Source organism: Leguminivora glycinivorella, chromosome 3 (assembly GCF_023078275.1).
Source record: "Leguminivora glycinivorella isolate SPB_JAAS2020 chromosome 3, LegGlyc_1.1, whole genome shotgun sequence".
Taxonomy (NCBI): domain Eukaryota; kingdom Metazoa; phylum Arthropoda; class Insecta; order Lepidoptera; family Tortricidae; genus Leguminivora; species Leguminivora glycinivorella.
In genome coordinates this window covers 10,420,965-10,443,187 of record NC_062973.1, presented here as the reverse complement: position 1 = coordinate 10,443,187, position 22,223 = coordinate 10,420,965, and the positions used below count along the sequence as shown (strand labels likewise).

Sequence of the window (22,223 nt, the reverse complement as noted above, 5' to 3'; positions counted from 1 at the left end):
TGGATTTCTTTCAACCCCTTTTTGCCAAGAGTGGCACTAAAACTTAGTAGCTCATGTGCTCTGCCTACCCCTTTACGGGATACAGGCGTGATTATATGTATGTATGTATATAAAAATCATATTGAGGCACTTTTACTATTGAGACTAACTCCAAAAGACTCCCACAGAAAATGGTGCATGCCCGCGTTTCTAAATTCAATTGTAAATGCATGGGTGGCAAATGGAAACACAGATAGGTGGTACCATAGCAGATAGCCCGAATACTTGAAACGATCCTCTTCGCATTTTTGCGCAAATAAATTCGCTATGCATTGTTCTTTGTTTTCCTAAGACATCAGAGGAATGCAACAAAAATGCTCGGATAAATAGGTCAATCTTTTTGTTGCCTTGTTTATCATCACTCCCGCATACTCGTTTTTTATACTTTTATTTAATATAAAAGTCAAGTGCTCTCACTTTTCTTTCTTGCGAATAAAAAAAAACAATATTTTAAACAGAGAGCTCCACTCTGTTGATAATGAAATGATTGAAAATGAGTTAGTTTTACATATATTCAATCAATTTTAATATGTATCTAATACAGCTTGCCTGTCTAGCACACTAATGTGTTAGTTTAACGCGTCGGTGCGTCCCTTTCGCACTCATTAAACGTGAAAAAAGGACGCACTGACGCGCTATGGTATAACCACGCGACCAAGCATGCCCTAGGTCAATTCTAATCACGAAACAACATAAACGCATACACACATTGTATGATACATATTGTCATCTTTTGAGAGCCTACAACCTCTGGCTATGCACAGGTAACTAATCCATAAATTAAATCTATATATAAATGTACACAAACAAAACGAGACAAAAATAAATTATCACTCGTCGTTATCCTGTGAAGCACGAGGAGGGAAAGATCAAAAGATCACTTTAGAGGAGACTCTTTCAAACATTTGCACGTATACTGCCACCAGCGTTGGGTGACCCGCCCCTCCACCTTTAGAGTGATCCACAGACTACATAGACACCGCATTATGAGAGCTTTTCAAAGAGCGCGTGGTCACCAGACATTATGTCCAATTTTACTAGGAAAATACATAATACATTTTACAGTTAGCATACCATTACATTGTACAACAGCCCAGCACGGGAAGCATGGTCGCGCGGGTGCAGGTTCAACCCTATAACTCATTTTTAACCGCCGCCTCAAATCTCTCAAGGAAGGTGGTTCTCAATTCGTCTGTATGCTTTTTTTTTATGTTTGTTCCACGATACCTCCGTCGTTACTGGTCCGATTTTGAATTTTTTTTTTTATTGAATGTATATGCATACAGATTGGTCCCATTTTTCTCAGAACCCAGTTCTGATGATGGGATCCTGCAGAAATCAAGGGAACTCCTCAAATTTGAAAAGCATACATATGGTGATTTTTGTGTTTTTAAAGGAACATCATGTATTTACGTACGGAACAGTGACATTTGGTGCAGTGGAACTGCTGATGATGGTCAGAACGGAACTCCTCAAATCTGAACGGCACACTTATAGTGACTTTGGTATATTTATAAGAACAGCATGAACTTTCGTCCAGAACAGTGACTTTTGGTGCAGTGGAACTGCTGATGATGGTCAGAACCGAACTCCTCAAATCTGAACGGCACACTTATAATGACTTTGGTATTTTTTAGGGATGTACCGACTATTGATTTGGCCGACTAGGCCGACTACCGACTAGTCGGCGCTTGGGTGGCCGATTAGTCGGCCGACTAGTCGGCTAGTCGGCCAGAACATAATTTTCGATAAATTCACATTTTGAATGTCTGTTTTGGTCCTTCGTTCGCGCTTTTCACGATTTTTTACAGATGTTCAAAGGTTCATGACAATATTTAGGTATATACATTTTCCATTTTTAACAACCGGCTTGGCTTAGTGGGTAGTTATCCTGCCCATGAAGTCGATAATCCTAGGTAGGAAATTTATTTCTGTGGTGATAACAGATATTTGTTGTTTTGACAAAAAAAAGGAATTACTAATAGCTACATAATACTACCATAATTTTCAGCTGGTAATTAAATTTTGTACTGTTTTTCTATCACTAATGTGCCGACTAATCGGCCCTTTTTGCCGACTAGTCGCCGACTAATCGCCGACTACAAATGTGGCCGGATAGTTGGCTTTCCCGACTAGTCGGCGACTAGTCGGTACATCCCTAGTATTTTTATAAGAACAGCATGCACTTACATCCAGAACAGTGACATTTCGTGCAGTGGAACTGCTGATGATGGTCAGAACGGAACTCCTCAAATCTGAACGGCACACTTATAGTGACTTTGGTATTTTTATAAGAACAGCATGCACTTACGTCCAAAACAGTGACATTTGGTGTAGTGGAACTGCTGATGAAGATCAGAACGGAACTCCTTAAATCTGAACGGCACACTTATAGTGACTTTGGTATTTTTATAAGAACAGCATGCATTTAAGTTTAGAACAGTGACATTTATTTGTTATGAGATTTGTTATGTTTGTTAAGCATATTGAGTTTTCAAGTCAAATTTGTCAAGCTTCGATTTCTTATAATCGGATTCATGAGGAATTGAGGAAACTCCTCAAACCTTAACGGTATACGTATATTCATTTGTGTTGCCATCAAATATTTATTAGTCTTTCTAATGGGGTGGCAACGCGCATGTGACACTCTTTGAGTTGCAGGCGTCCATAGGTTACGGTGACCGCTTTCCATCAGGCGGACCGTATGCTTGTTTGCCACCGACGTAGTATTAAAAAAAATTAAAGCATTTGTCAAATATTCCAAACTTACAGAATTAATTGATGTACAGAGTTAATTGGTGTTTTTTTTTTATTACAGGAGTGCTAGTTGTACAGCAATTCCCGTCAACTTTGTACAAAAATTAAGGGAAAAGTTAAATTTGTTTTTATTAATTCCTATTTTGCAAGATTTTGTTGATGAATTGAGATTTTATTAAGTTTTATTTCGTCATTAAGGTTCTCTAGTATCTATATTTTCTGTAAACGTTGACTCGACTGAATCAAGCGGTCGCTTTACCATACTAAAGACGTATATAACTCCGTATAGACACGTAAAGTCTAAGACAAAAACGTACCTCAGTACCATACAGAAAAAAGTACGGTGGCCTAGATGCAATTACACCTTTGGGGTACGCTCAGCTAGATGGCGCTAATATTAATATTTGACATTTTAACACGTATCAAGCTAAGAATATGGGCCAAATTGTCAAAACTGAGGTTCAAAAGTTTTAAGCCTGTGTCAAGAGATAGCAGCCTATGCACTGTGATTACACATTTTACTTCGACAGTAACTCTCTATAATACTCGATCCTCTTTGACCATACTAAAAAATTACTACAGGAGAGCATAAATGTATGTATGATACTTTGTGTGAATGCTCAGTCTAGTAGATGTGGTGGTCTATGAAGTGCTAAGTCGATGCTAAGTGTATTTTTTTTTTAAATTGTTTATGGGTCAGCTAACACTGGCTGTTCCATTGAACACGATATAATATCATTTTGGCGTCGGCCTTATATTCGATTTCATTCCTTAACCTTAATAAAACCAACGCGGGAAATTGGAAATTACTTTTTGTGTTTTCATATATGGAAAGTAAATAAAGTTTGCATAAAATCGAACAATTGTTATTACATTGTTTAGGTTGCTAAAGTTTTTTTACGTTGTTACCTATCTACCGTTTACCTCTACCAACCATCTACCGTTACGTTGCTACCATATTATTATATTATTTTTCATCACACTCGCACACTAAATGTGCAATTGCACGCAGGCGGAGCGTGAGTTATAGAAAAATCGTTCTCCCTAGGGAGTTAAGAAATTTCTAGTACTGTATTGAACTCTTTATTACCTTTTTGCATATTTTTTATAATGCAAGTGTGATGAAAAACATTGTGTGTAACTCGGGAAGTATGAATATTACTAACTCGAGTCTTTAAATCGCTCCGGCAAGCCGTCGTGATTTAACTTACTCTCGTTAGTAATATTCAACTTCCTACCCTTGTTGCACAATGTAAAGTAAGTACTATTACTCTTTTACTCTTTACTTATTGTATCATATAAACATGAGACAAAATTAAAAATAAATTTTGTTTTGGCCAAGGTCGTTTGGTTTACCTTTATTGCGGATATTTTTATTTACCATTGACATCGACTTTCTTTTTGCGGATTGACACTTGACGTATTTTATATTTTTTTAAGAAGTTTGGCAAAGAGGCGGGTGACATGACAATTAAAAATGAGGTTGAACCTATCATAAGGAAGAGCGAGCGGGATGGACGATATGAATGATAATGAATGAAAAGGGCGCGAACATTTCTCCCCGGCTTTAAAGGGTTCCTTTAAAGGAAAGAAGTACTAAATAAAATAAATAAATAATGACCCTTTTCTTCGAGTAAAATAATAGCGAAAAAAATAATATTATTCTAACATAATACCCATTCCATTACTGGTTAGGCAAAGGACACAACCGCACGACAGGACGGACGAAACTTCCTTTACTTGTCCTGACAGTAACGACGCGGGTTGAGCCGTCCTTTGAAGGATGCACTGCGTCTACAACACCCAATGGCCATGAGAATGGCGGCGCATTATCTACTTTAATGACGACTACTGTGCCAATTGCGATGGGAACTGATGGCGTTGTCCATTTAGCTCGAGATTGCAACTGATGCAGATACTCTGCTCGCCATCGTTGCCAGAAAGACTGCACTATCCTATCTAGGAGGGCATGTCGTTCACGTAAGTTACCTGACTCGACCAATGGAGTAGGTAACGACAACAGTGGAGCAGTATGGAGAAAATGAGCAGGAGTAAGAGCTGATGGCTCAGCGGGGTCACTGCTCAAGGCTGTTAGAGGCCGGGAATTAACGAGCGCTTCTATCTGAGCAAGCGTCGTTAGAAGTTCTTCGTACGTCAGTATTTGCGTACCGATCACCTTGAAAAGGTGATTTTTTACTATTTTCACCATAGACTCCCATGCGCCTCCAAAATGAGCAGAAGCAGGAGGGATGAACTTCCAATCAATGCGGTTCTCCGCTAGTTCCATCTCTATAAGTGGACGATGAGCATCCAAGAACTTGTAGAGGTCACGCATATAAGAATTGGCGCCAACGAAATTGGTTCCATTGTCCGAATACATGCATTGGACGGGACCACGGCGTGCCAAAAAGCGCTTTAATGCAGCCATGAAGTTGGCGGTACTCAATTCCGTCGCTATCTCAATGTGAAGACAGCGCGTAGTGAGGCAAGTGAAAATACATAACCAAGCCTTGCGACTCTTCACTCCTCTGCCACGAGTAGGCGTATATTGCAGAGGGCCTGCATAATCACACCCTGTATGCGTAAACGGTTTATCCACTTGATTCACGCGACAGCCCGGTAAGTCTGCCATGAGCGGAAAAGACGATTGTGGATTCGCTCTGAAACAAGTGTTGCATTTGGCAATGCGGTCGCGAATGACACGACGAGCCGACAGAATCCAATACTGAAGCCTAAGTATAGTCATCATTGACTCGGGACCAGCATGCAAATGCTTTCTGTGAACGTAGTCAACGATCATATTGACTACATGATCACGTCGCGGGAGCACAATTGGGTGCTTCTGAGAATACTGCAAGTCTGTATTTGTCAACCTGCCTCCAACACGAATTAGACCGTCTTTGTCTAAGAACGGTTTGAGCTTTTGTAAAGCAGGTGAGCAATATTTCTTGCTCTTAATTTTCTCAATATCGTCACAAAAATGTTCGTTTTGCAATGATGAGAGAATTTTGCCTTCAGCAAACTCTAAGTCGGATCGGGTAAGGGCCGTGGGGAGCGGTTTCGGATTAAGGATGCGGTATACGTATACGACGATGCGCAGTAATCGAGACCACGACGATATCCGCTGCGCGAGGGAATAAAGTGGTGACTCTGACACATCCGTAGTAGTAGCGTGTGCAAGAGGCTTAAGCTCCGGCACTTCTCCGATGGACTCTCGATCGAGCTCCCTTAAAGGCCATTCTGATGGATGCTTGGATGCCCAAGCCGGTCCTGTAAACCACAAAGGATGATCCACAAGCTTAGCAGGCGTCAGGCCACGCGACAAGCAATCCGCGGGATTTTCTAAGCCCGCCACATGATGGAAGCAGCTGGCCGGTACAGCTTCAATTATCTTAACAACGCGATTGGCAACGAATGTTTGCCAGCGGTGTGGTGATGACTGAATCCAGCAGAGCGCAACTTTCGAGTCAGTAAAGGCGTAGATCTCGTTAATGTTGTAACGGGGCTCGAAATTATCTTGCACCTTCCGCATGAGCTTTGCCAGGAGGACAGCAGCACACAGCTCTAATCTCGCTACAGAGACTGTCTTCAAGGGTGTTCGCGCCCTTTTCATTCATTATCATTCATATCGTCCATCCCGCTCGCTCTTCCTTATGATAGGTTCAACCTCATTTTTAATTGTCATGTCACCCGCCTCTTTGCCAAACTTCTTAAAAAAATATAAAATACGTCAAGTGTCAATCCGCAAAAAGAAAGTCGTTGTCAATGGTGAATAAAAATATCCGCAACGAATTAAGTTATTAATTAATTATATTATAATAGAACGATTCGCGAGTGTGCAGTGCAAGGAAAGAGAGAACCAAGCTTTGCAAGGGTGGCCACCCGATAAACTCTCGAGACGACAACATCGGTGAGTTTGGCTCCCCATCAATCTCCATAATTTTATTTTCCGTTTTGTTTTATTTTATTACAATAGTTCGTTAGGAACTTCGTATCCGCAGGTCCTTCAACATTTCTGGTCCTTCGAACCGGATTCTCTTCCCTGTTCCCCTATTTTCTCCTCATACATTCATTGCGAATCGTTCTCCTCCCGCACCGCCCGTATAAATATTACCTAAATTATTCTTACTTACTCGCTCCCGCAGTTTAGGTATTTATTTATACGTGTATAACTTTATTCGTCGCTCCGCCCTTATAAATTATTTACCTAAATATATATTATTAACCGCACCCGCAATTTAGGTATACGTTTATAAGAGTTTATCCTTCATAGGAACATAAATTGATTTACCGCATATTTAACCCTTCTCATGCAATATGGCAAAAGAAACAAAAGCCGAAAGCGTTGACAGCTGGTGTTATGAAGACGAGTTGTCAATGCTTGAAGCAAAACGCAACGTCTTCTTTGAACTCGTCCAGGGTATTTATAAAAAGTCGCTAGTTGCCGATACAGATGCAGTGAGTCGCGAAAGTTTTCTTGACGCTGCTGACACTATTGACGAACTTCGGACGGAGTTCAAAGAAGTGGTAAATGAGTACAACCGCACGCTACTGAGGACTAAGACGGCTGCTGTCCCTAACTATCAGCCGCTCATAGCCTTTGAAGATTTGTACTGCCGCATCAGGAGAGTGGTCAAGCGACTGCAACCAGCCGCACCGCCGGCCTCTTCGTCGCCTTTATCGGTGGAGAGAGCTAGACCTTCTTTGCCAACGATGGAACTGGTAGCGTTTGATGGAGACATACGTAACTGGCCGCTGTTCTACGCTAGTTTTAAATCGAGAGTGCACGACAATCTGTCACTTACCGACGAGGAGAAGCTGTTTTATTTAATTGGGAAATTGTCACCAAAAGCTCAAGCCGTCTTTGCAGGCATAACTCCGAGCGCTGACAATTATCAGCTTATTCTAGATAGTCTACTTGACAGATTTCAAGATAAGCGCACTCTTGCCTCGACTTACATGGATCAAATGCTCAATTTGAAGATTAATGGTCCCGCTTCCTCGTCTAACTTCCAGACATTCATTGATAAGTTTGTGACAGCTGCGAATGCGCTTAAATCGCTTAAGCTGGATGATTTAAGCGATTTTATGCTTATGCATATAGCTTTAAAGAAGTTAGACCAGGAAACTCTTCGAGCATTTGAGATGCTGCATCGAAATACGAAGTTGCCTACATTTTGCGATCTGTCAGATTTCATGAAAAGTCAGTTTAGGATTTATCAAAACTCGCAACCATGTACCGCCGTCTCCGCCGCCGTAAATCCATCGCGCGAAAAAGGTGTTAAGTCGATTCAACCGCGTAGTGCCGCACCTAAACTACAAAGCTACGTTGCTTGCGCGAGCACTACTAAATGTATTTGTGACAATATTGTCCATGAACATTTATTCAAATGTCCTTCTTTCAACGACTTAACGTCTTCTGATCGCTTCAAACGCGCTAAAGAGCTTAAAGCATGTATTAACTGTTTAAGCATTAAACACCGCACCCGCGAGTGCAATTCCGAGGTGAAGTGTCGAGTTTGTCATCAAAAGCATCATACTCTGTTGCATTTTGACAAGAACAAGGATGAAAAAGCTACGACCTCTGATGAGTCAAATGCATCTACGAGCAACGCAGCTACTAAAACATCCTCGCCGCCGGAAGGCACGTCCTGTAACACGTCTATCGTGACGCAAGCACTTGCTGCCTCTAACAATAAAATGTCAAATCAAGACTCAGCATCTTCGTGTGACACGGTTTTGCTGTCCACCGCAAAGGTCATCGTTCGCGACAGTAAGGGTGAAACGCAGGTTATCAAATGTCTGCTTGACACCGCGTCACAAAGTAACTTCATTACTGAAGAATGTTGTAGGCGCTTAGGTTTAACTTTTGATAGGAAACCAAGCTCTGTATTTGGCATTGGAAAAACCAAGAAAATTGTTAAGGGGAACGCAAACGTAAAAGTATTTTCGCGATTCGACGATAATGTCAACTTCGACGTTTCGAGTTTGGTGGTCGATCGCATCACCGACGACCTGCCGTCAGTGCCCGTGGACATGTCAGCACTGACACATGTTCATGGTCTCCCTCTAGCTGACGACACGTTGGATACGCCCGTCGCCATTGATGTACTGGTGGGTGCAACTATATTTCCACATTTGCTGCTGCCGCACATCGTCAAAAGCGAAGTGGACTATATGCCACCAGCTATACAGACGGTACTGGGGTATATTTTAATGGGTTCGGTGCCTGCTTTACAGCCACCGCGTAAATATACTTCAGCTTGTTGTACTTCCGTGGATTCCATGGACCACCTCCTTAAAAAGTTCTGGGAACTTGAGGAAGTATCCGCTCCGCCCGCTCAAAGCCAGGATGACTTTGAATGCGAGGAATATTTCCGCGCCACCACTACGCGCGACGCTAGTGGTAGATATACTGTGGCATTGCCTTTCCGAGATGACGTGTTCAAGCTCGGAGAGTCGCATTCGGCTGCTAAGAGGCGCTTTCTTTGTCTTGAAAGAAAGCTAGAGTCATCGAGTGTGTTACGTGCCGCCTATGACGATATAATTCGTGAATACGTCAGTCAGGGTTATATATCGGACGTGACTAACTCTCTCAACGCGAACACCTCTTCAGCCCTCGCATACATAATTCCTCATCATGCTGTCGTGCGTGAGGATAAGACCACTACCAAAGTTCGTATGGTCCTGGACTCGAGTAGCAAGACAACTACAGGCCTGTCGCTGAATGATGTCTTGCACTCAGGGCCCAATCTTCAAGGGGATTTATTTTCAATCCTCTTGAACTTTCGCTTATTCAAAATAGCGCTTTCAGCCGATTGTCGCCAAATGTTTTTACAGATTGGTGTTCGCGAATCGGACCGCCAGTTTCAACGAATCTTATATAGATTCCGCCCGGCAGATCCCATTTCGACATACGAATTTAACCGTGTGTGTTTTGGTATGAAGTCGAGCCCATATCACGCGCTCCGCGTCGTTCGCCAGCTGATTGCAGACGACGGAAATAAGTTTCCAATGGCAGCAGCGATCGCATCGTCCTGCACATACATGGATGACGTATGCTTTAGCATTATGTCAGATGATTCGCAACAGCAGGATGAATCTGTTGCTATCGCTGCGGCTAAGGAGCTTATTGACCTATTCAAATGCGGTCAATTTGATCTTGTCAAATGGACCTGCAACTCAGACGCCGTGCTACGTGAAATACCTGCTTCGCATAGGGCTTCCGTAGACTTGGAAATAGACCCAGGAGTCTCGCAAAAGGTTCTTGGCTTGTGTTGGAATAAATCTGGCGATTACTTCCATTTCAAGGTGACAGAGCCAGACCCAACGTGCACTAAAAGGACAATCTTGTCTGCAGTGGCTCGCCTATGGGATAACGTCGGCTTAGTAGCTCCAGTTGTCCTTTACGCAAAACTCCTCATACAGGAGCTTTGGTTGATCAAATGCGACTGGGATGAGACTCCCCGACCCATATTGTAAATTTATGGGAACGATTTTGTTCTGAGTTGCCAAAATTGAATGAAATTCATATACCGCGTCATCTCGGGGTAGTACAAGGTTGTACTATAAACCTCTTAGGCTTCGGTGATGCTTCCGAGCGGGCATATGGAGGTGTAGTTTATCTTCAGGTCATAAACGGGAATGAAGTGACAGTTCGATTGGTGTGTTCCAAGTCGAAGGTCTCTCCCTTGAAGACAGTCTCTGTAGCGAGATTAGAGCTGTGTGCTGCTGTCCTCCTGGCAAAGCTCATGCGGAAGGTGCAAGATAATTTCGAGCCCCGTTACAACATTAACGAGATCTACGCCTTTACTGACTCGAAAGTTGCGCTCTGCTGGATTCAGTCATCACCACACCGCTGGCAAACATTCGTTGCCAATCGCGTTGTTAAGATAATTGAAGCTGTACCGGCCAGCTGCTTCCATCATGTGGCGGGCTTAGAAAATCCCGCGGATTGCTTGTCGCGTGGCCTGACGCCTGCTAAGCTTGTGGATCATCCTTTGTGGTTTACAGGACCGGCTTGGGCATCCAAGCATCCATCAGAATGGCCTTTAAGGGAGCTCGATCGAGAGTCCATCGGAGAAGTGCCGGAGCTTAAGCCTCTTGCACACGCTACTACTACGGATGTGTCAGAGTCACCACTTTATTCCCTCGCGCAGCGGATATCGTCGTGGTCTCGATTACTGCGCATCGTCGTATACGTATACCGCATCCTTAATCCGAAACCGCTCCCCACGGCCCTTACCCGATCCGACTTAGAGTTTGCTGAAGGCAAAATTCTCTCATCATTGCAAAACGAACATTTTTGTGACGATATTGAGAAAATTAAGAGCAAGAAATATTGCTCACCTGCTTTACAAAAGCTCAAACCGTTCTTAGACAAAGACGGTCTAATTCGTGTTGGAGGCAGGTTGACAAATACAGACTTGCAGTATTCTCAGAAGCACCCAATTGTGCTCCCGCGACGTGATCATGTAGTCAATATGATCGTTGACTACGTTCACAGAAAGCATTTGCATGCTGGTCCCGAGTCAATGATGACTATACTTAGGCTTCAGTATTGGATTCTGTCGGCTCGTCGTGTCATTCGCGACCGCATTGCCAAATGCAACACTTGTTTCAGAGCGAATCCACAATCGTCTTTTCCGCTCATGGCAGACTTACCGGGCTGTCGCGTGAATCAAGTGGATAAACCGTTTACGCATACAGGGTGTGATTATGCAGGCCCTCTGCAATATACGCCTACTCGTGGCAGAGGAGTGAAGAGTCGCAAGGCTTGGTTATGTATTTTCACTTGCCTCACTACGCGCTGTCTTCACATTGAGATAGCGACGGAATTGAGTACCGCCAACTTCATGGCTGCATTAAAGCGCTTTTTGGCACGCCGTGGTCCCGTCCAATGCATGTATTCGGACAATGGAACCAATTTCGTTGGCGCCAATTCTTATATGCGTGACCTCTACAAGTTCTTGGATGCTCATCGTCCACTTATAGAGATGGAACTAGCGGAGAACCGCATTGATTGGAAGTTCATCCCTCCTGCTTCTGCTCATTTTGGAGGCGCATGGGAGTCTATGGTGAAAATAGTAAAAAATCACCTTTTCAAGGTGATCGGTACGCAAATACTGACGTACGAAGAACTTCTAACGACGCTTGCTCAGATAGAAGCGCTCGTTAATTCCCGGCCTCTAACAGCCTTGAGCAGTGACCCCGCTGAGCCATCAGCTCTTACTCCTGCTCATTTTCTCCATACTGCTCCACTGTTGTCGTTACCTACTCCATTGGTCGAGTCAGGTAACTTACGTGAACGACATGCCCTCCTAGATAGGATAGTGCAGTCTTTCTGGCAACGATGGCGAGCAGAGTATCTGCATCAGTTGCAATCTCGAGCTAAATGGACAACGCCATCAGTTCCCATCGCAATTGGCACAGTAGTCGTCATTAAAGTAGATAATGCGCCGCCATTCTCATGGCCATTGGGTGTTGTAGACGCAGTGCATCCTTCAAAGGACGGCTCAACCCGCGTCGTTACTGTCAGGACAAGTAAAGGAAGTTTCGTCCGTCCTGTCGTGCGGTTGTGTCCTTTGCCTAACCAGTAATGGAATGGGTATTATGTTAGAATAATATTATTTTTTTCGCTATTATTTTACTCGAAGAAAAGGGTCATTATTTATTTATTTTATTTAGTACTTCTTTCCTTTAAAGGAACCCTTTAAAGCCGGGGAGAAATGTTCGCGCCCTTTTCATTCATTATCATTCATATCGTCCATCCCGCTCGCTCTTCCTTATGATAGGTTCAACCTCATTTTTAATTGTCATGTCACCCGCCTCTTTGCCAAACTTCTTAAAAAAATATAAAATACGTCAAGTGTCAATCCGCAAAAAGAAAGTCGTTGTCAATGGTGAATAAAAATATCCGCAACGAATTAAGTTATTAATTAATTATATTATAATAGAACGATTCGCGAGTGTGCAGTGCAAGGAAAGAGAGAACCAAGCTTTGCAAGGGTGGCCACCCGATAAACTCTCGAGACGACAACATCGGTGAGTTTGGCTCCCCATCAATCTCCATAATTTTATTTTCCGTTTTGTTTTATTTTATTACAATAGTTCGTTAGGAACTTCGTATCCGCAGGTCCTTCAACAAAGGGAGAGACCTTCGACTTGGAACACACCAATCGAACTGTCACTTCATTCCCGTTTATGACCTGAAGATAAACTACACCTCCATATGCCCGCTCGGAAGCATCACCGAAGCCTAAGAGGTTTATAGTACAACCTTGTACTACCCCGAGATGACGCGGTATATGAATTTCATTCAATTTTGGCAACTCAGAACAAAATCGTTCCCATAAATTTACAATATGGGTCGGGGGAGTCTCATCCCAGTCGCATTTGATCAACCAAAGCTCCTGTATGAGGAGTTTTGCGTAAAGGACAACTGGAGCTACTAAGCCGACGTTATCCCATAGGCGAGCCACTGCAGACAAGATTGTCCTTTTAGTGCACGTTGGGTCTGGCTCTGTCACCTTGAAATGGAAGTAATCGCCAGATTTATTCCAACACAAGCCAAGAACCTTTTGCGAGACTCCTGGGTCTATTTCCAAGTCTACGGAAGCCCTATGCGAAGCAGGTATTTCACGTAGCACGGCGTCTGAGTTGCAGGTCCATTTGACAAGATCAAATTGACCGCATTTGAATAGGTCAATAAGCTCCTTAGCCGCAGCGATAGCAACAGATTCATCCTGCTGTTGCGAATCATCTGACATAATGCTAAAGCATACGTCATCCATGTATGTGCAGGACGATGCGATCGCTGCTGCCATTGGAAACTTATTTCCGTCGTCTGCAATCAGCTGGCGAACGACGCGGAGCGCGTGATATGGGCTCGACTTCATACCAAAACACACACGGTTAAATTCGTATGTCGAAATGGGATCTGCCGGGCGGAATCTATATAAGATTCGTTGAAACTGGCGGTCCGATTCGCGAACACCAATCTGTAAAAACATTTGGCGACAATCGGCTGAAAGCGCTATTTTGAATAAGCGAAAGTTCAAGAGGATTGAAAATAAATCCCCTTGAAGATTGGGCCCTGAGTGCAAGACATCATTCAGCGACAGGCCTGTAGTTGTCTTGCTACTCGAGTCCAGGACCATACGAACTTTGGTAGTGGTCTTATCCTCACGCACGACAGCATGATGAGGAATTATGTATGCGAGGGCTGAAGAGGTGTTCGCGTTGAGAGAGTTAGTCACGTCCGATATATAACCCTGACTGACGTATTCACGAATTATATCGTCATAGGCGGCACGTAACACACTCGATGACTCTAGCTTTCTTTCAAGACAAAGAAAGCGCCTCTTAGCAGCCGAATGCGACTCTCCGAGCTTGAACACGTCATCTCGGAAAGGCAATGCCACAGTATATCTACCACTAGCGTCGCGCGTAGTGGTGGCGCGGAAATATTCCTCGCATTCAAAGTCATCCTGGCTTTGAGCGGGCGGAGCGGATACTTCCTCAAGTTCCCAGAACTTTTTAAGGAGGTGGTCCATGGAATCCACGGAAGTACAACAAGCTGAAGTATATTTACGCGGTGGCTGTAAAGCAGGCACCGAACCCATTAAAATATACCCCAGTACCGTCTGTATAGCTGGTGGCATATAGTCCACTTCGCTTTTGACGATGTGCGGCAGCAGCAAATGTGGAAATATAGTTGCACCCACCAGTACATCAATGGCGACGGGCGTATCCAACGTGTCGTCAGCTAGAGGGAGACCATGAACATGTGTCAGTGCTGACATGTCCACGGGCACTGACGGCAGGTCGTCGGTGATGCGATCGACCACCAAACTCGAAACGTCGAAGTTGACATTATCGTCGAATCGCGAAAATACTTTTACGTTTGCGTTCCCCTTAACAATTTTCTTGGTTTTTCCAATGCCAAATACAGAGCTTGGTTTCCTATCAAAAGTTAAACCTAAGCGCCTACAACATTCTTCAGTAATGAAGTTACTTTGTGACGCGGTGTCAAGCAGACATTTGATAACCTGCGTTTCACCCTTACTGTCGCGAACGATGACCTTTGCGGTGGACAGCAAAACCGTGTCACACGAAGATGCTGAGTCTTGATTTGACATTTTATTGTTAGAGGCAGCAAGTGCTTGCGTCACGATAGACGTGTTACAGGACGTGCCTTCCGGCGGCGAGGATGTTTTAGTAGCTGCGTTGCTCGTAGATGCATTTGACTCATCAGAGGTCGTAGCTTTTTCATCCTTGTTCTTGTCAAAATGCAACAGAGTATGATGCTTTTGATGACAAACTCGACACTTCACCTCGGAATTGCACTCGCGGGTGCGGTGTTTAATGCTTAAACAGTTAATACATGCTTTAAGCTCTTTAGCGCGTTTGAAGCGATCAGAAGACGTTAAGTCGTTGAAAGAAGGACATTTGAATAAATGTTCATGGACAATATTGTCACAAATACATTTAGTAGTGCTCGCGCAAGCAACGTAGCTTTGTAGTTTAGGTGCGGCACTACGCGGTTGAATCGACTTAACACCTTTTTCGCGCGATGGATTTACGGCGGCGGAGACGGCGGTACATGGTTGCGAGTTTTGATAAATCCTAAACTGACTTTTCATGAAATCTGACAGATCGCGAAATGTAGGCAACTTCGTATTTCGATGCAGCATCTCAAATGCTCGAAGAGTTTCCTGGTCTAACTTCTTTAAAGCTATATGCATAAGCATAAAATCGCTTAAATCATCCAGCTTAAGCGATTTAAGCGCATTCGCAGCTGTCACAAACTTATCAATGAATGTCTGGAAGTTAGACGAGGAAGCGGGACCATTAATCTTCAAATTGAGCATTTGATCCATGTAAGTCGAGGCAAGAGTGCGCTTATCTTGAAATCTGTCAAGTAGACTATCCAGAATAAGCTGATAATTGTCAGCGCTCGGAGTTATGCCTGCAAAGACGGCTTGAGCTTTTTGTGACAATTTCCCAATTAAATAAAACAGCTTCTCCTCGTCGGTAAGTGACAGATTGTCGTGCACTCTCGATTTAAAACTAGCGTAGAACAGCGGCCAGTTACGTATGTCTCCATCAAACGCTACCAGTTCCATCGTTGGCAAAGAAGGTCTAGCTCTCTCCACCGATAAAGGCGGCGAAGAGGCCGGCGGTGCGGCTGGTTGCAGTCGCTTGACCACTCTCCTGATGCGGCAGTACAAATCTTCAAAGGCTATGAGCGGCTGATAGTTAGGGACAGCAGCCGTCTTAGTCCTCAGTAGCGTGCGGTTGTACTCATTTACCACTTCTTTGAACTCCGTCCGAAGTTCGTCAATAGTGTCAGCAGCGTCAAAGTGGATGTCCTCGCCTGGACGAGTTCAAAGAAGGGATTTTTAGCACCCCTGGCGCTAAGGATGCTAGAATCCCCAGCACAGCACCGCCGAGCACTCGGGGCCGAATCGGAGATTTGTTCATTCATGGGGAGGTTTGAACCTTAATCCCACCACGCTGGTCCAATGCGGGTTGGTGGGTCGCCAATTATGCCTCGTTCGCTGCTTGGCAGGGTGCACCGCGTGCACGAGAGGTTGGCTTGGATTCCGTTTGATGTTATATAGTACCCCTTGCACCCCAAAAATACATATTACAGTTTAATTCCTAAGGAAAGGTAAAAAGAAGAAGAGGTCGAAAAAGAATCAGGAGAAGTTTTGTTGACCAGCTCAAGGAGAAGGCCGGTGTCATGTCGTATCAAGAACTAAAGAGGAAAGCGGAGAATAGGGAAATATGGCGCGTACTCCACCGATAAGAGCTGCAGAGCTCTTATAAGAAGAATAAAAGTTTAATTAGAGTAAAATTCGTAATTGTATTTAAGTACCATGTTTTTATTGAATTCAATTAATATTATTCAAATACAATTAATTTCTCTAAGAAACTAGCGCCGTCAATCACTTGACACTAACTTGAGTGTTATTCTTAAGCGTCTCTCTCACTAATAAATTCATTTATTTATATGTATGAAAATGATGATTTTTTTTGCGAATTTAACTAAAAGTTATATTCATGGTGGTTCCTGATAATAAACCTAACGACGTGTGGGATTTAACGGAAAACAAAAAAAAACACGGTGGCTTCACATTAGCCTGTTACGAAAAGTTTTTCACCAAACTAGGTTTTTTACCAAATAAAATTGTTTACCAAAGACGAAGCTGACTTGAGCGACGTTTTGCGTAACTGTCTCATTGACGTAAAATTCTTAAACATAGTAACACTTTCTGTGTGAAAATTCTTGGTACTATTTTATTTAATTTCTACTATTTTACGTCATAACGAAACAAAATTTAAGCGATTGAAATATATTAAAACAGATTATTTTGCAAAATTAAATACCTGATACCTACTCTTAACCTTAATAACTTTCCTCACAAAACGTTAATTTAATTAGAGTTTCGTACTTATACAATTCACTGAAGATAACGTTTTGCGAGTTCCAATTAAAACGCCTGAAACCGGGCTTGCTTATTATTTTATACAAATCAGGCAAAACTTTTTAATATTTATACGAAAAATAAAAGGTATTAAATAGCAATAAAATGAAATTATTCCAATATTCGCATATAGTATTTTTTTAATTATGTACGATATAAAAGAACGTAATTTTTGACACTGAAAAATCATTAATATCATATTATATCGCAGTGGAATCCTACTCACTTCTTATAAGCATTATTCGTATGCAGCAGTTAAATAATCTTTATCACAATATTTTCAAACAAGCATGGCAATTTATCTAATTCATTCCATTCAACACTGCTAAGTGTATCTTTAAAAGTAATTTAGTCATAGTAATATTTGTTTTACAACTAAAAATGTGTCCAAGAAACTCCTTTTAAACGCAAAACAGAAGACTGTTAACAATTTAGACAAATTGCTCCGAAGCGCTGGCTTTAATCACCCCGAGGTAAAGTGATTTAAAGTTTCAAATGTATCTTATTACATTACGATTATGCAGCTCGTTTAAGTTATTTATCCAGCTAACAACGCCACGTAAGTCTGAAAACTTCCATTGCCTCCGCAAAGTAACAGCAAATATGGTAATCGGGAAACTATTTTCCGCATACTTCAAGAAGTGTGGAGTTTCTCCCTTGTTTTGTGTTTAACAGGCGGTGGATGCTTTAATATGATAGTGTGCTTGTGCATATGGTTAGGTATGTTTTATGCATGCAGTATAATGACTGACTACCCATTACACATCATAACATTTATCATCCCAGTAATTTAGTGACTTTGACTACATTTTTACCGCTTTTACAAAATCCACCCTGTACTTTTATTTCAGTATTTCGGCTCGATAGAACTTTAAGCTATTTACGTGAAATATTGCATACGATATGGTAAACCTATAGGTTGAGTCAATGTCAAAAATGACGTTCCTTCGAACCAAAATGTCACATATTCGATCTATATCGTGTCTACATCTAATATATAACGTATTTTAAAGCTCAACTTGAAACTTTTCTGATGGATAATTTTGAACTAGACACAACGAAGGTAGAACGAAATTAAAATACGAGTATGTGTTACTGCTCCGAACATTTTTTTTTTATTTGCCAAGTGGGTAACACTTATTATTAAGCCTTCGATTTCACGAAGCACAACCCTTTTTTGAACAGTGCTGACAGTAATATCCGTTTGTTTATAATGTTTTAGGCTTTGAGAGGGGCCTGTCATTTCAGTAAGCCGAGCGGAGATAACTCGATGACAGAAATTACTTGCTTCACTAAATTTAAAAAGTTGGGAGTTTTAAAACACTTGGCTTTTTTAAAATACACGCTGTGATTTTGACTACCTAGCCACGTTTGTTTGAAAAGGGGATGGCACTTAATTTGTTGTAGATTAAAAGTACGGGAGTGGTAATTTCTCCATACAAATGTACTCTTGTAACTTTAACAAATACATACATATACGTAAACAAACGCCTGTATTCTCAAACGGGGTAGGCAGAGTACATGATCCTGCTCAAGTTTCAGTACCACTCTTGGTATATAAGGGCTTGAAACGAAACGAAATCGTGATTCATTGATAGGTTGCCAGCCCATCGCGCACATCACAATGGAACCCATGTCTCACAGTTGACTTCTACGCCACCTATGGGAGGAAATTAATCCAAAACAAATTAAACATAAAAAATATCAAATTTAAACGCCCCTGTACATTATGATGTTCGTTAAGTTCTTAATAGTGTTCCCGCAGAGGCTGTTATAAATGTTAATATCTGGGCGACCGAGCTTCGCTCGGTTCTATTTTAATATATCACGTCTTTAGATAAAAAAAAAACTCTTATAAATACAAAAACAAAAAAAAGGAAAAAAACAAAAACTTAATTTCTGGCCGGGATTCGAAACCCTGACACCTACGATCTATCTGCGTACATTAGACCGACCTCGTACGACTGAGGTAAGCGGAATCGATGCGCGCGCGGTGAAATTAAGGACCATATTTTACGTTTCCAAACGCGAAAGAAAAACTCATGAAAACTCGAAAATTCGCGTTTTCCGGGATCTAAGGCTACGCTAGATCGATTTTTGACCCCCGAAAACCCCCACATAACAAATTTCAGCGAAATCGTTAGAGCGGTTTCCGAGATCGTCGGTATATATAAATAAATAAATATACAAGAATTGCTCGTTTAATAGTATAAGATACCATGGTGTAAAAGATACAGCGCGATGACGCGATAGCGCGCTATCCTTGTCACACTATGTTATAATATAACATTTATAGCAGCCCAGTGTGGAGCACCATAAGTTATCGCCAAATGTAACAAATAAAAGAGACTGTTGAGACATGTATTTTTACTGTATTGTACCAATTCACAAAACGCTTCCTTACAGACGCGTAACAACCGGGGTCGATGTCAACATTTGACGCCGTGTCAAGAGCTGCTATGTAGGTGAAAGGCTAAGAGGGTTCTGTACAAATCTCGGAACGCTCGGGGCGCACTCCGTGAAACTTTCTTTATGTTGGATGAACCCGACACAAATATAATCGACGTGTGACGATTTTTGTCTCTTTTTAAAGCAATAAAAATTAGTAAGTTGAAGGGAGAAGTAAATAGGCAGGTATATCTTACGGTTTTCATAATCCTTCTATCTGGTTCACTAATGTCTGGCAGAAACTTTTTTCGCATTTATTTGATTCGTATAATAGTTCCAGGCAGAAGTCACGTTTGGCAGAAACACCTTGCGCAGAATATACTTTGGCGTAAATCATTTCGCAGATTTTTATAATACTGAATGGTATATTGGCATAATGTTAATGAGCAAAATAGTCTTCTAGTCTAATAGTACATTCACAGATAATATTTGTGCAGAATATTTAGGCGGCATAGTTGTCATTCTCCTTTCAATTTGGTTTTTGATAGCCCGACGTATTAGAGATGCAAGATACCTAACACTCCTCCTCGTTTCGCTCGTCGTCGTACCTAACGGTGGCTCGAGGATAGTATTTCCTTTTTGATAGCGTGTCAGAATCTTGCTCTTGTAATAGTATGCTATATGATTATTATGGTATATAAAATTATGCTAAATCTAATTCGACCAAGGTAATATTCTGCAGAACAATATTCTGCCAAGTGTGTCGTAGGCGAGGTAGTAATAATGCCAACTACTTTTTCTGCAAAATTAACATTCGACCATAATAAGTGTTTCTGCGAAACATGTTATGCGAAGTGTGTTTCTGACCAAAATTATTCTGCCAGATGAGGGTAACCACTTCTATGTAGGTAGATAAAATTTAATAGCCTATTTATTTAACGAGTATGTATAAAATTCTGTGAGGAGTGTCAAAAGTATTAAATAATTTTAAACGGGTTACTAAAGTTTTTCAAAGCGGATTTTTTTTTGTCAAAGCGGACCCCAGGCTCCCATGAGCCGTGGCAAATGCCGGGATAACGCAAGGAGGATGATGACTAAAGTTTTTAAGCCCTTTAACAATAAAACACGCATCTCTTACATAGCAGAAAACAAAGTTGCTTCCCGCTTTCTGTTCCTATTTATTTTAAAGATACAAAGAGATTGAAACTATACAACGGATTTTGATGCAGTTTCCAATATATAAAGTGGTTCCAGAGAAAGGTTTATATGTATAATAACCGTGCGAAGTATTTCAGTATAAATTAGTTCTATTTTCAGTACTCGCACGACCAGCTATAGTTAGTAGTAACATTTTATAACTTGACAGAAATAATTTATTAATTCTCGCAGAGTGAACTCCAAGTATTCAAGTTGGGACGGTAAAATTCCTTCATTTCCGGCAAGTCTCGTCACTCCAGCTATGCACTCGTCACAGACTACCCAGACACCGCATTATCAAAGAAAATCAAGTATAACCCTTAAATGCATATTGTTGCATACAATGCATTGCCATTTTAAATAAACTAGCCAAAATATATTTTTATTTAAATTAGCTGATTAGTTATTTTTTACGTGCCTATTCTATTGTATTCGTAATCCATACTAAACATTGTGTATATCGCATTGCTAGAGGTTGTTTACCTTTTTTCAGTATTTAGGAACAGGTATTAATACTGGCTGGTTAGGTTGTTTGCGATTATTTTTTCCGCTACGAGTTTGACGTTGTTTATCAGTTTAATCTTAATGTTTATCATAAGTCATAACAAATTGAACTCGTACCTAATTACAACTTTGACATTTTTATTCTGAATATTGGATTTAAATTTGCTTACTGCGATTACCTGTCCAATTTGAAGTTTACTGATGATCAAAGCTTTAAAGTGTTTTACAATGACATCTTAGCTGTCTATTGGTAAACCTTATGTCGTTGCAGTAACGTACGCAAATAAATAGTTTTAAGGTTTATGATGATAGTTAGCAATTATTTTATTGAGTGTAGAGCTAAAAGTCAAGTAGAGCTGTACAAAAATCTAAAAATTCAATTTAAAAAAAAGTAACCATCTGATTAAAAGATGAATACTCTAGATGAGTTTAAAAAAATAAAAATCTGTTGGGGTGTCTGAGGTTTTGAGTGATAACGGCTTAAACCACAACCGTTGTATGTATAATAACCGTGCAGAACATAGTATTTCAGTATAAATTGAAAGTTTCTATTTTCTTAATTTTAAAGTACTCGCACGACCAGCTATAGTTAGTAGTAACATTTTTATATAACTTGACAGAAATAATTTATTAATTCTCGCAGAGTGAACTCCGGTGACAAGTATTCAAGTTGGGACGGTAAAATTCGACCTTCATTTCCGAGCAAGTCTCGTCACTAGGGAAAGCTATGCACTCGTCACAGACTACCCAGACACCGCATTATCAAAGAAAATCAAGTATAACCCTTAAATGCATATTGTTGCCATTTGGCTACAATGCATATATTTTTAAATAAACTAGCCAAAA

At 41.4% G+C, this 22,223-nt stretch overlaps 2 protein-coding genes across 2 annotated transcripts in view; one reads left to right on the top strand and one right to left on the bottom strand.

Moving 5' to 3' along the window:
* Positions 1-22,223, top strand: part of LOC125242692 (poly(rC)-binding protein 3) — a 333,013-nt gene that overhangs the window by 160,484 nt on the left and 150,306 nt on the right. The window lies entirely within an intron of this gene.
* On the bottom strand, positions 4,481-17,527 carry LOC125224631. The gene is made up of 3 exons (XM_048128053.1): positions 17,515-17,527; positions 12,947-16,174; positions 4,481-6,390 (listed from the first exon to the last, which is right to left on the bottom strand). The coding sequence occupies exons 1-3, from the start codon at positions 17,525-17,527 to the stop codon at positions 4,481-4,483; spliced, it is 5,151 nt and encodes a 1,716-aa protein (XP_047984010.1).

Excerpts from the sequence above, each read along its gene's own strand:
- LOC125224631 (XM_048128053.1), bottom strand. Across the intron at positions 6,391-12,946 it reads TTCCAAGTCGAAGGTCTCTC|CCTTGAAGACAGTCTCTGTA; the intron begins CCTTTGTTGAAG and ends GGGCGCGAACAC.